Consider the following 14,340-nt stretch of genomic DNA (forward strand, 5'->3'; position numbering starts at 1 on the left):
CAACTTTTAAATATCCTGCTTAGATTCTTTATTTCAGTGGATCTTTCCTGTCTTATCAGCTCTGCAGACTAGATCACTGGAAGCGAGCTACCCTCTAGCTGGGACTTCCTGTGGGAATTGGGATGATTTGAGCAGGTTGTTCTGCATCTGATGGTTGAAGTCACGGGAGGGTGGATAGAAGATCTGTGAGCAAGATTTAAACTTATTAACTGAACATTACCATTTTGGTAGAAATCACTGGTAATTATATCTCATAATTTTCCCAAACTAACAGTATATCAACTGGTTTAATAATTATTTTGGCATACAGTGCTCAATCTACTGGAGGGAATTTTTACTTTCCAAGATCTTTTATGTGGTATTCATTCTACAACTTCACAATGTTGCCCCTGCGTTCAACCAGAGACTTGCAAAAGCTAGTATTCTTTTAGCAAGTTTGTTCCCTTTTTAATGTTTGGGCTTTCATTAATTAAAACTAGCCCAAATCAAAATTTTGAGCTTTCGTTAGAAAATGACATACGGTGTGAAGCATGCTGCTTGGCTCACATGTCCAGATCAAAAGCCAAAATACTTGCTAACGCATCTTTCCATTCGCTAAAGGGCCGTAAAATTGACCAATCAAAATCCATGGGAAAAAGTCTAACTTATTTGTAGTAGCCATGTTCGTTCACCAACCACCTCACCACATGCCCTAAACATAATATTTGTACCTGACACTTCTTTAATATCTTTAGAGCTGACCATCCCATATTGCAAATCCATCGGAAAACTCCTGTGTGGCCTCCCTTCTCTCTGGCCTGCACCTTGTGCGCTGCTCCATTCTTGGAACTACCTTTCTCCCCTTAAAACCCACGCCTCCCCTGAAGGACAGTGTTGCATGCATGTCCGGTGTCCTGCACATGCTTGTTTGTGCATGTGAATACCTGTAGCCCAACTCTCCCTTCACAAGTGTTCCCAAACAAAGTGAACACTCCCAGGACCCAAACCTTTCTGCTTGGTGTGTCCCACAACTATTTTTGTGTTCCATTAGTTCCCACAACAAATCTTTCCACCTGATCCCCACACACATTGGGTCACATCTAGCTGAATGTGTTTACATTTTTTTTAAACTACAATTTAGAACATCACCAAAGTAATGCATTAAAACAATACAGATTGAGACACCCAAAGAGGGAGGAGATCAGGAGAAAATGACATCAGTTCCGATAAAGGCCCTTTTGTTCACGCATCCTGGACAAGGCCCCCCCCCCCTCCATCCCTACGCTTATGTATCCCTGTACGGTAACAATCCCCTTCCTCAGCACCCAATGTCCGAGAAGATTCTTGCAAAGTACCAGAGACCTGCGTCTTGTTCGAGTCTTCTGACAAAAATTTCTCCTGTTCCCACATGAGCAATCGGGAGGTCCTGGAGCCATTATTGTATTCATTCAGGAGTGATTTACTATTGCCTTTATGTAATGTGATCTCATTGTACAAACGTTCATCCAAGTCCTGTTCCACAGGTCAATCACACTCTGGGGATAAAATTCCCCATGAAGTGTGTGTACCTTTTTTAATAGTCCTTCATACCTGCTCCATTCTCCGCCTGCTCCATGATGACATTTAGGCCGTGATCCTTACCAACGGATCCATTGCAGACCCAATCCACGTCCGGACCGGGGTCAAACAGGGCTGCGTCATCGCCCCAGCCCTCTTCTCAATCTTCCTCGCTGCCATGCTCCACCTCACAGTCAACAAGCTCTCCGCTGGAGTGGAACTAAACTAAAGTACAGAACCAGTGAGAACCTGTTCAGGCCAGGTCCAAGACCACCCCAACCTCTGTCGTCGAGCTACAGTACCGAGGCTGAACTCCAAGTCATAGTCAACGTATTTACTGAGGCGTACGAAAGCATGGGCCTTACGCTAAACATCCGTAAGACAAAAGTCCTCCACACAGCATACCCCCCAGCATGCCTTCGGTCGCCTGAGAAAAAGAGTGTTCAAAAACCAGGCCCTCAAATCTGCCACCAAGCTCATGGTCTACAGGGCTGTAGTAATACCCGCCCTCCTGTATGGCTCAGTGACGTGGGCAATGTACAGTAGACACCAAGTCGCTGGAGAAATACCACCAACGCTGTCTCCGCAAGATCCTTCAAATCCCCTGGGAGGACAGACTCACTAACGTTAGTGTCCTCGACCAGGCCAACATCCCCAGCATTAAGCACTGACCACGCTTGATCAGCTCCGCTGGGCAGGTCACATTGTTCGCATGCCAGACACGAGACTCCCAAAGCAGGCGCTCTACTCTGAACTCCTTCACGGCAAACGAGCCAAAGGTGGGCAGAGGAAACGTTACAAGGACACCCTCAAAGCCTCCCTGATAAAATACAACATCCCCACTGACACCTGGGAGACCCTGGCCAAAGACCGCCCTAAGTGGAGAAAATACATCCAAGAGGACACTGAGCACCCCGAGTCTCGTTGCCGAGAGCATGCAGAAACCAAGCGCAGGCAGCGGAAATAGCGTGCAGCAAACCAGTCCCATCCTCCCCTTCCCTCAACGACTATCTGTCCTACCTGTGACAGGGACTGTGGTTCTTGGACTGTTCAGCCACCTAAGGACTCGTGTTTAGAGTGGAAGCAAGTCTTCCTCGATTCCGAGGGACTGCCTATGAGGATGAGCATATCTGGGTTAGATCTCTCTCCAGTACATACAAACCCAAGGCATAAAGTCTTGTCTTATCTTAGCTTGGAGGGGGGGTCAGCCTTGTTCTTTCTGTACCGCCTTGAGTGTCACCCTGTCCAGTCTGATGTGGGAGGACCAAAACTGGACGTAGTACTCCAAATATAGTTATGCCAAAGTTTCTATATCCCTATTTTTGTGGTCCTAGTTTTGTAATTAATAGTGTGGCTTAGCAAATCCCTGTTGGCTTTGGCTGAAGCTTCCTGACTGACCACTCCCAAATCTTTTTCCTTGGGTATCTTTAGCCAATACTCACTCACGTCACTCTGTATTCTTATTTTGTGTACTTGTGTGAGTAACTGCACATTTATCCACATTGGAGGACACGCGCCACTCTTGTGCCCACGTTCCCAATCTATAAACCCAGCTGAAATGATTTTCTGTCTAACTTTGCCAAATAATTTTGTCATTCACTGCCAGGAGGGTCAGTAGCCAGAGGACACGCATTTAAGGAGCGCACTGTTTGAAAGGACATTGAATGCAGAATTCAATAGTAACTTTCAAAAGGGAATTGGTAAATAGTTGAAAGGGGAGTGGGTCTTAATGAACAGCTCTATTGAAGAGCTGAATGGCCGCCTCCTGTGCTGTATGATTCTACGATTCACAATTTTTTATGTGCTGTTTATGTCCTCTTAGAATAATTAATATATTTAACAGAAGGCACACATCACTGACCCTTGGGGCACACTGCATGGTACCAGACTCATTGGGAAGCTATTCCATTTAAAAACACCCTTTTAAATCGCTCTCTGTACTCCATTTGCCAATTTGTAATCCATCTTCCCATTTCTTGGCCCCTTCCCCCAAACACAATGAGACCTAATTTACTTGGACAGTTCCTCTGTTTATCAACGTTTTTTGTGGAAATCCAATTGGGTATTTACTAGGTCTGCTTGATCCAGTGTTCTCTAAGAAATTGGATCAGGTTTGTCAAACACTTTATTCCTGAAGCTGTGCCGGGTATCCACTCTGCTCTCATTTTATAGAATCACCTGATACTTTCCATCTCTTCCCCACCAGAGGTCAGAGTCACTGGTCCATAACTCCTAGGATCAAACTTTCGTCCCTTTCTGAATAAGGGAATCTCACATTGTTTTCCTCTAGTCATCTGACACTACACCACACCAGTTTTGAGCTATTGAAATATCCGCACGGAATCATAAATTGGCAGAGACTTCTGCCATCCATTTAAGCACCCTGGGATATATGAAGTTTGGGCTTGCTTTTCCCACCTTGAGTGCTTTTTATTTAGTCTCGTGCAGCATTTTATCAAAATTCTTTTGGACATCGAGGTATATTATGTCGCATGGATTCTCCTCTCAACTTGGGATGTTGCTTTTTTATTTGGGGGTGGGGGAAAGAAGTCAGTCTGAGTTTGGTTAGACAAGATCTACTCCATCTCCTTCTTAGGCAGTCCCTCGAATCAAGGATGACTTGCTTCTACCCCAAAAAGGGATGTGTTCAATGAGTTCACAGGTGTTTCAATGAAGGACCTAATGTTCCAGATCCCAAACTATATCCTGAAGGGTGGAAGATGCCTGTGCGTGGATTTTTTTAACATGTGGTGGCTGTTGTGCACCAGCCACCACACGGGCTTAACAGAGCTAAGGGTTTAACCAAGACGACTGGAGACCAGCTCTGCTGCACGGACCCAGTGCACACACGCATCAGTGGGTGTTGCCCCTGGGCCCTCGCCTCTCCTGGGCCCCGAACTCACGCCTCTCCTGGGCCCTGATCACATCGCTCTACAATCTCTTGCTGCTCCTTCGCACCAACCTCGCCGCTCCTGCTGTACCTGTCCACACTCCAATCACCAACCAGGGTGGTGACGTACAATCCAGTCGCCCTCTTCACTGCCATCTCCCTCCTGCACCAGCTCCCTGGAGTGTACGCTCCTTTTAAAGCCCTGATCTGCTGCTGATGTTCCCACGCAGGTCAGGGTCGCCGCTCGGTGTCTAAAGTTGTGTTGACTATCATTTATTAGGGATTTTTCTACATGTACTCCTTGATTTTTGTTTCTCAATATAGATTCAATTTTTCTAATTATTGAAATTGGGCTAATGGGTCTGTAGATGCCAGGAATGGCTCCTGTCATTTTTAAATATGGGAACTGTGATGACCTGTTCATAGGGAAAGCCAGAGACTGATCAGTGACTCTTTCAAATGACAGTCGGTGCTTCACAAATCTTCTCCCTCGTGTGTCTACCCTCCTGTACAGTTTATCCATTCACGGAGATGTGTTGGGTTCTAGATGGGCTGAAACTTGCTACAAAAACGATCTACCAGTAACCGTCTTGATTTATGAATGGTGTGCTATTAACCCCTTTTTTTTTATTAAATGGAAAAAGACCCACTTCAATAGTCAGTTAGCATGTTAACTGTTCTGTTCAGTTCCATTTTGTCTTGGGATTTAATTTCCTGCCTGATTAGCTATTTGAATGCTTTGCCATTCTATTTTGTATCTGCACACTCGTGGTTTCTCTTGACCCTGATCTTTATTTGACTTGCACCCACCTCTATATAATTTTGTACATGGCCCGAGGGCCACTCTTGCCAACGAGCTCTGTCTTTTTCCTCATCTCCCATTGCTGCACTGTGACAGTCGATCCCATCTCTGACTTTCTGCTTCCTTTACATTGGTGGGGGCCATCTCTCTCTCACTGCGCTGCAGACCCCTCAAATTTGGCAATGTTTATTTCTCTCAAATGACACTCTTTACTTAACTGAAAGTACAACATTTAACTGTAACAGCTTGAAGTGTTAAAAGGATAATTTGCTGATGAGTTGCGATTAGCAATTTTTCCCATTTAAAACAAAAATAATTCTCTCCGGAATGGCGTATCTCTAAACCAAGAAATAAATGCTCCAAGATTCTTTAAAAGGAAACCTTTTCATTTACTGGGTGCATATAAAGACAAATGGTGATTAAGGGAATAATGGTGGTATTTAAACACTAAGCCAACCATTGCCTTTAGGTTTCGTTTATGGTTGTACGGTAGCAGCAGCTAACCTGAAGCTGCTAATACTTAGTTGTTTTTGCTAAATACCGTAAGTTAGATTTCTGCTTTTTATGCTCTTTCCTTTCAGATAATTCCGGATCCAGCTGGAAAACTGAAGTATTTTGATAAAGAACATCGTCAAACCTAATTACTGTGGTGGTTTATAATATCTGGTTCTTAACTCAAACAATAAATTGATAATTCTTTGTGTGGTTTGTTTCCCTGCCATTATCATAACTTATTTAAAAAAAAACATTTTTCTGCAGATGGGAGAGTGGGAAATGTGACACTAAGTTGTTCCCCCATTAAACTTGTTCTTGATTTATAATACTGCATACTTAATGTGTATTTATATAGCACCTTTTAATGTAGCTTGGTGCTTCACAGGAATGTGGACAGGTGCTCAAAAGCTTGGTTAAAGAGGTAGATTTTAAGGAGGCAACAGTGGCTTAAGAAGGGAATTTCAGAGCTTGGACCTCGGCTAGAATTGGGGGAATGCAGAGGCCCTATCATTTTTGGCCCCTTTAACAGGCTGGGCAGCCTATTGATAAGTCTGCACATGCTTTTTTAATTCCATTTAAAAGCTGACTACAGCACACCAAGATTGATTATAAGCAATGTTCCCTTTAATATTTTTGGGCTGTTTGGCCCATTCAAAATCCTGTTTTTTTTTTTCTATTTACAAGCCAGGGTGCCTGCTGCTCCAGACAGCTGTGCGGCCGCTTATAGGGAGCTTAGGTTGCAAGAGGGGAGGCTATGAGAGAGATTTGGAAGCAAGGACAAGAATTGTAAAATCATAGCAGTGCCAGACCAGGAGCCAATGTAGGTCAGTGAGCACAGGCATGAAGAGAGCCCTGCATAACTCTAGTAACCAGGCCCCAATCAGATCTACGACTAACACCATAAGAACTCATTTTTGCTAATAACCATGGTTATCACATGCAACTTTATGGTCAGCTCAAGAGCTTCTGTAATTCCCTCATTTACCAGCACCCCAGAGGTCAGTGCCTACAACTCACCATAAAGAATGGATGTGCTTATTTGTACCCTTTATCTATGATTAGTCCCTTTGGAGGATAGTTTCACAGGAATGTGTATCTGGACCCACCCAGCCCAAGGTCTCAGACTTTGCTAATTGTAACTCGATCCACTTGGACTTCCTGAAGCAACAGAGGACGGAGCTCCCCAGAAGACAAGGGCTACCAAAGTCCCTTACCCCAGCGCATAAATGGGGCAAGCATTGTTAGGTTTATTGGGTATAAAGTGAATAGTGATCGTGTCGTGACTTCTGAATATCATCCACTCCAACCATATCCCTTAAGGTGTTGGAAGAACATGATCTGTCGTCTTTCATTTCCCCCTCAATAACCATTTTTATAATCTCCTGTAATCCTTGATTTTGGAGTAAATATTGTAACTATTGACCTCGCAAAATTAAATCAGATTTAATACAAGTCACTCTTCCATGATCAAATAACACTTTTATTCATTCATCCGCCACAAAAAAAATTAAACCATCATCACTCTTCTGGCACCATACAGAAATTATACAGTCTTCCCACCTTAACTATTAAAGGCACCAAGTTCTAGCTCTGGTAGAATGTGCATAATGCAAGATTGTGTTCTACTCAAAGGCACCAGTCATCACATCTGACAATGAGACAACTGAGGTTTGTGGAAATCCTACAAATTGAATAATTTGCATGTTATGTGCTCAGCCTGTTAAGGGATAGGAACACAATGATATAGTGGGCTTTAAGATCAGGTGCTATACAGAGGCAGAGTAAACCACTTTGCTCTCTCCAGTGACCTTTGACTCCTGACCTCAGAAGAGCACTTCCTGCTCGACCAATATTCTCTGCAGACATGTCAATTTAGTGTTTTGTGGGATGTTTTGCATCAATCAAGTTGAGTGCCCAAAGTCAGTTTGACAGCAGGCCCTTACATGCAGATTTTTATTCCACCAAGTTGACTAGATTCAAACCCAGATCCCAGAGATAAAAATACAGTTCACTTTTATTTTAAGGAAAGTTATCAATTTAAGTGAAAAGACAGAAGAACCCTAGAAATCCCACTAATTCACAGGAGCAACTAATAATGATGATTCTGTAAGGAAATCTGCAAGTTTAAATTAAGTTGTGACTGAAGAACACAAAATCTGCATTACGCAACTCAAGTAGGTTTAGTGGAAACTTTTAGGTGAATTTCACAATCTACAACACAATGTATTGCATTTGGGTAAGTGCTTATAGGCAGTGTTTCAAACCATTAAGACACGGTAATCTTAACTATCCCAGTTAGCATTACTTTGACAGTGGAGACAACCCATTCATTTTAAACAGGTTATTGTGGCACTAATATAACACCAATCTTTTTAAAACTCTAACTGTGCAGGCAAATTCTTTTAACCCATGATACCAGTACGAAGATAGCAAATATATTTGGATATATACAGTGAAGAGCAAAATAACCCCCGAGCTATATTGAAGTTACTATGCATTAATTCACTTTGCCTAAACACAGACCAAAGTATTTTAACACATTTTAGATACATGGTTTGATTTTCAATAAAACAAAATATAAAATAAACAATTCCTTGACATTTTATCCATGCACATTTAACAGACATTTAATGAACTGGTACTACGTGACACAGCCGCTCTCCCACCCAGTACTGATAATCACACGTGACACAGCCTCTCACACACCCAGTACTGATATCACACGTGACAGCCTCTCCCACCCAGTACTGATATCACACGTGACACAGCCTCTCTCCCACACCCAGTACTGATGACACAGCCTCTCTCCCACACCCAGTACTGATATCACACGTGACAGCCTCTCCCACACCCAGTACTGATATCACGTGACACAGCCTCACACCCAGTACTGATATCACACGTGACACAGCCTCTCTCCCACCCAGTACTGATATCATGTGACACAGCCTCACACCCAGTACTGATATCATGTGACACAGCCTCTCACACCCAGTACTGATATCACACGTGACACAGCCTCTCCCACACCCAGTCCTGATATCACACGTGACACAGCCTCTCTCCCACACCCAGTACTGATATCACACGTGACACAGCCTCTCTCCCACACCCAGTACTGATATCACATGTGACACAGCCCTGATATCACACGTGACACAGCCTCTCTCCCACACCCAGTACTGATATCACACGTGACACAGCCTCTCTCAAATACAGCAGTGGCCCAGGCAGCCCAATGGTGCCTGGATGGATAAACTTGGCCAAGGGACTGAAAGGACTAGTGTTAGTTTTACTGACAATGGGTGACCAGATACATAATGTGTTCACACTGTAGTCCTCTGTCTGCTGTGTTAATGCTTGCATTAAAATAGCAGAAAGGGATCATAGAAACACATTAGGCTCTCATGCTCTGTGATCACCAACAGTCATTTCTACCCTTAAGCAACACTATAAAAAAATGGAGGTTTTGTCCCAGAACTATAGTTAAATGTATGTGTCTACTACAAATTGCATACAGCAAATAAAAACAACTTTGTTTTGTTGTGCAATGAATGTTAGTGGAGTAACTCAGACACAGGAAGGTCTTTAAATATATATAGAAAAGTATAAAAGCACATCTTTATCACCAAATATGCAGAAACCAAATATTTTAATAGACCTGTCTTACTGACAGACATCTGACTTTCAGAAGGTCATTATTTTCTGTCTAATTGGCTGCGGGTAGGTTGACCAGATTTTGGTCCCTGATGGGTGTTGCTTTAAAGTGTCGTTTTCCATCCAAGTAAAGCATAGATTCTGTAAATAGAAACCAGAACATCAGACTACTGCGTATATTTTCAATAACAGATACTCAACATCTTCACTTCAGCAGCACATCTTTGTAAAAACAATTGAACAGGAAAGAAAAGTTGCAGCCGCAGGAACCTTTTTGTTAGCAGCAGGATGTCGTCACTCTTAAGTTTAGCTCTATTATTTGAGAATAAACTCCCGGTCGCCGAAATCGCTGTGGGAAATTGGGGAGGGAACTTTGAATTAACCGGATATTTATCGGCCAGCGGGAGTCGGAGGGAAGAGCCGGTAAATTAGGCTCTTTAGACCCCGCCTCGCTTTGGGGCACTGTTGGTGGTGGTGTAAGGGCAGGTTTGCGAAGGAACAGGGTGGTTTCCATCACCGTCACATTGACGCATCACAACGTCCCTCCCACTGGGCCACCAGGGAGGGGTTTGGCCAGGCCAGCGGCCCAGTGCCTAGGAGGGGGTGCCGGGCTGCCTGTTGGCGGCCACCATGGTTGGGAGTCGGCCGAAAATTAAAATAAAATGGCGGCTGTGGCAGTGCGCCCTCACCACTCAGCCACTGACAGCTTCCCCCACGCGAAGCTGTCAGGGGTACCGAGCAGCAGTGGCCGCACTCCTGTGGGGCAGTAAGGGGTTAGTGTGCTGGGCAGGGCGGAAACCCGCTCCCGCTGCCCCAAGCTCGGAGGCAACAGCGGATTGGTCGGAAAGGCCTTCCTGCCCCAATAGAGGCGGTAATGGGCCGTAAAGGGGGGCAATTCCCCCCCCCCCTCCCTGTATTTCCTTTCTCTGGTCACGCAACCCAATGTTGTGTGTGCAGTTGAAGGGAAGGTTAGCCAGTGCTGCCATGGACAGCACATTCTGACCTGCATGAGGGCAAGCTAAAGGTTACTCTTCTGCTCTGTGAGGCATTTCCTGGCTTTTGTTCATCACCTTCCAGCAGGCACCCGTCAGAATGGTGGAATTTTTGAAGTTTGTATCCCGCGTGGTACATGTAAATGCTCTACTCATTCCACCTGAACCCTCTGTTGAATATTTCTGGGCGCATCGGACTGTGTCATATTTACATTGAGTACAGACAGACAGTGGGAGGGAGGCAGATCTTTGGAGTGGTCTATTTTTGAGCCAGTGGGTCTATGAAGGGTAGATATTATACAGAAGCTCGCAGAAAAATGCTGGGTCATAGCCTGGAACCTGGCCTCCCGAAAAAAACAATGATCTGTCCTCTCCTCTACTGCTCAATGGTAATGTCAGAGATTCAGGAAGTCTAGCTTCCCTTCATGTGCAGTCAGCTGTAAGCATTCAAGAGGTATTCAGGCCCACGAGTCAGTTCAGAGGAACACTATGTCCTGTGAGGTGGCCGAACAAGTGCAAAGTTGTTAAGGATGGGGAACTAACATGGTCTTGCCATTTTCACCGATGACCAGACAGCAGAAAAATACTTTATATAATTATAATGACTATGAAGTCATTCAACACCATTTATTTTATTTATGAAGGAGATTGATAACTCATTACTCATGAAGTATGCAGTCCCAACCAATTTCAGAAATAAGCAGTATTTAATTCTATGTCTGGTATTTCCTGAATATTCTCTCACTACTAGATATCATAAGAATATAAGAAATAGGAGCAGGAGTCGGCCATACGGCCCCTCGAGCCTGCTCCGCCATTTTATACGATCTTGGCTGATCTGATCTGATCATGGACTCAGATCCACTTCCCTGCCTGCTCCCCATAACCCCTTATCGGTTAAGAAACTGTCTTAAATTTATTCAATGTCCCAGCTTCCACAGCTCTCTCTGAGGCAGCGAATTTCACAGTGAATCACACTGATGTACATGCAGCATGAATTATACCCTGAAGTATAGTCCCCACTGTTTGTAGCAGGTGGGTTGGTGCCAACGCCATTTGCAGTGGGGAGTAAAACAACAAAGGTAAGTAACCAACATATTTAATAAACAGGAAATCGCACTTAGCAGCTGCCTCTCCTAATTGTGAGCAGTTAGCTGTTCGAGAATCTTGTCATGAAGGTAATCGCACTTTAACCAGATGTGAACAGATGACTTAAACTGCTTCTGGACCACAACTCTGGCTAAAATCAGCAACTCTCCTCAGAAATGGGTTACCTCCGTAGGTCTTTGGGATAACTTGCATCACCTCCTTCTGACAGCCGAAGGTGAAATGGAAGATATTGGTGGTGCTGTGCTCTTTTGTGAGTGGGTCTAAAACCTCACTGTGCACTCTGACCTGGATATATTTGCTTTCAGTGTAACAGACCTGTAGAGTGAGGAAAGGACGTTGTTAATGAAACACAAAGCAGCTGGTTCGTCTTGCAAGGCTTTAATTTCCTTAATCTTAAAAGTTAGTAAATCATTTCATAAGATCGCTGAAATAGCTGATACAAAGAATGAAAGAAAGAAAAAGACTTGGATTTATATAGCGCCTTTCACGACCAGCGGATGTCTCAGCGCAATAAAGCCAATAAAGTACTTTTGGAGCGTAGTCACTGTTGCAATGTGGGAAACGCGGCAGCCAATTTGCGCACAGCAAACTTCCACACACAGCAATGTGATAATGACCAGATAATCTGTTTTTGTTATGTTCATTGAGGGATAAATATTGGCCAGGACACCGGGGATAATTCCCCTGCTCTTCTTCGAAATAGTGCCGTGGGATCTTTTACGTCCACCTGAGAGAGCAGACAGGGCCCTCAGTTTAATGTCTCATCCGAAAGTCGACACCTCAGACAGTGCGGCGCTCCCTCAGTACTGTAGTGGAGTGTCAGCCTGGATTTTTTGGCGCTCTGGATTGGGACTTGAACCCACAACCTTCTGACTGAGGCGAGAGTGCTGCCCACTGAGCCACAGCTGACACTACAGCACAATAAGGAAACATGGAGCACACGTTGACAACTAAGCACACTGCTTCAATGCAGAGACAGCTCTCTTAGATGTGCTCCATTATGAAAATGGATACCCAAGGGACAACTTTATGGATGCATTGTGCTGGCGAGAAGCCTTGTTGCCAGCTGCACGTGTCTGCCGATGGGAGAAGTGCTGCCATTCTGGATACAAGTGACCAGAGGTAGCATTGCATTTGTAAAAAAATTGGCCCTCCAGCTTACGAACATAAGAAATAGGAGCAGGAGTAGGCCATACGGCCCCTCGAGCCTGCTCCGCCATTCAATATCATGGCTGATCTGATCATGGACTCAGCTCCACTTCCCCACCCACTCCCCATAACCCCTTATCCTCTTGCATTCCTTCAGAATTTTCAACAACAAAATGTTATGAGCCAGCAGCAACTGTGTTGTTCACGGGTAGTCTGCAACACAATCTCGGACCAATCAGCTGGCTGGGAAATGTCACATCGTTTTACAGCAAAATTGAGCATTCATAGAACCTGCCAGGACTGGGAGCTGGAGGGAGCACAGCAGTTGAGTACGAAATGCAACACAGGGTTAGAGAGTGGAGCATTTAGGCCCATGTTGAAGCATTGATGGAACAAGCTCAGACAACTGGGAATGACAAAGTGAAAGGTTGGAAACAGGCTGGAATGTGATTGGAAGATGGGTAAGAGCTGCATTATTGTTCATCAAGCATCACAAGCCTTATGCAATGTCAGTTACATGGCTTTTCCTGTCAGTTTTACCCCAGTTACCGCTCATGTGTTCTTCTGCTTCACAGCTTCCTTCAAAAGGAGATTAACTGGTCCCAATGGTGGCGTGTGCTGGATTGATTTCACTCGGGTAGGGAGGCAGCCTAAATCTGCATCTGGGGAGCTAGAGTCTGCACAGTGAAGCCCTGAAGTTGCAGCCTGCTTCCTGGTCGAGGCTGGTCATTTAGGGTAGCTGGTAACTGACAGTTCTAACTGTGGGAAGCCCAGAGAATGCAGTCCCAGCACCTGAGAGAGAGTCTGGTCTCCACAGGGAAACAACATAGGCCCAATTTCAAACATGAACAGGGCACTCATTGGGAAAGTTTAATCATTTGGTTGTGAATTATGTATTATGTATTTTACTGCAAAACTCATTTTAGCACTGTGAGCTCTGGTTACTGGCAAAACAAGCATTTTCAAAATATATAGAGTGCCACTCCACGGAGTCCTGTCCTTGCTCTGTTTTGGTAACTGTGACTGCTTTGAGTTTTTATACTTCCACTATTTGCTGCTCAAGAGTTGAATTCTTATTTAGTCAGGAGACGTTTGCAGAATGGATTGTACTTGCTAGTTTCAGGCTCAGTAGCTCCGAACATTTTTTGCGGTGTCATGTGGCGCCGCTAGATGTACCTTTTAAAACATATTGTCTTACTAGTGGCTCTCCCGCGTCATTGCGCGAAAGGAGGTAAGGGCAGCCCAAAGTCCTTTGCAGCCAAAATGTGGCTGTCAATTTGTGCACAGCAAGCTCCCACAAACAGCAATGTGATAATGACCAGATCATCTGTTTTAGTGATGTTGATTGGGGATGAAGCGCTGCTTTATAATAAAAGGAATATTACACCACAGAATACACAATGTATTATTTTGGTGCTCAGGTGTATAAGTTAAACTGTCCAGTTAAGGCCAGAATGTTTTCATTGTTAAAGGTAAAAATAGTCTGAAGTCACCCACAGTTTAACTGTTGTTTGATCAGGCACAAATGCTATTCGTTACACTCAGTGCTGTGTGGATACAGGGTGCACTTTGGGGAAGGATAAAAAAAAAATCGGCTGAAGGGCAGAAAACAAGTATTATGTAAGAGTGGGGGAGACCTGAGCCCAATCAGTGCTGGGTCTTTCTGGCTGGATCAGCTAAACTGGGCTGAATAATCTTACGATCAGCAC

At 44.4% G+C, this 14,340-nt stretch overlaps 2 protein-coding genes across 5 annotated transcripts in view; one reads left to right on the top strand and one right to left on the bottom strand.

Moving 5' to 3' along the window:
* The window catches only part of prdx4 (peroxiredoxin 4), a 42,099-nt gene extending 36,172 nt beyond the window's left edge, over positions 1-5,927 (top strand). For both annotated transcript variants that reach the window (XM_070894168.1, XM_070894166.1), the window contains one exon: positions 5,810-5,927. In XM_070894168.1, coding sequence (XP_070750269.1) covers positions 5,810-5,813 — 4 coding nt within the window. In that variant the 3' untranslated portion in view covers positions 5,814-5,927. The remainder of the gene's footprint in view (positions 1-5,809) is intronic.
* Positions 5,928-7,182: 1,255 nt separating this feature from the next.
* Positions 7,183-14,340, bottom strand: part of LOC139276337 (acyl-coenzyme A thioesterase 9, mitochondrial-like) — a 75,972-nt gene continuing 68,814 nt past the window's right edge. For all 3 annotated transcript variants that reach the window (XM_070894169.1, XM_070894171.1, XM_070894170.1), the window contains 2 exons: positions 11,647-11,797; positions 7,183-9,521 (listed from right to left, as the gene is read on the bottom strand). In XM_070894169.1, the coding sequence (XP_070750270.1) occupies positions 9,433-9,521; positions 11,647-11,797 (240 nt within the window). In that variant the 3' untranslated portion in view covers positions 7,183-9,432. The remainder of the gene's footprint in view (positions 9,522-11,646; positions 11,798-14,340) is intronic.

Source organism: Pristiophorus japonicus, chromosome 11 (genome assembly GCF_044704955.1).
Source record: "Pristiophorus japonicus isolate sPriJap1 chromosome 11, sPriJap1.hap1, whole genome shotgun sequence".
In the NCBI taxonomy this organism is placed as follows: Eukaryota; Metazoa; Chordata; class Chondrichthyes; family Pristiophoridae; genus Pristiophorus; species Pristiophorus japonicus.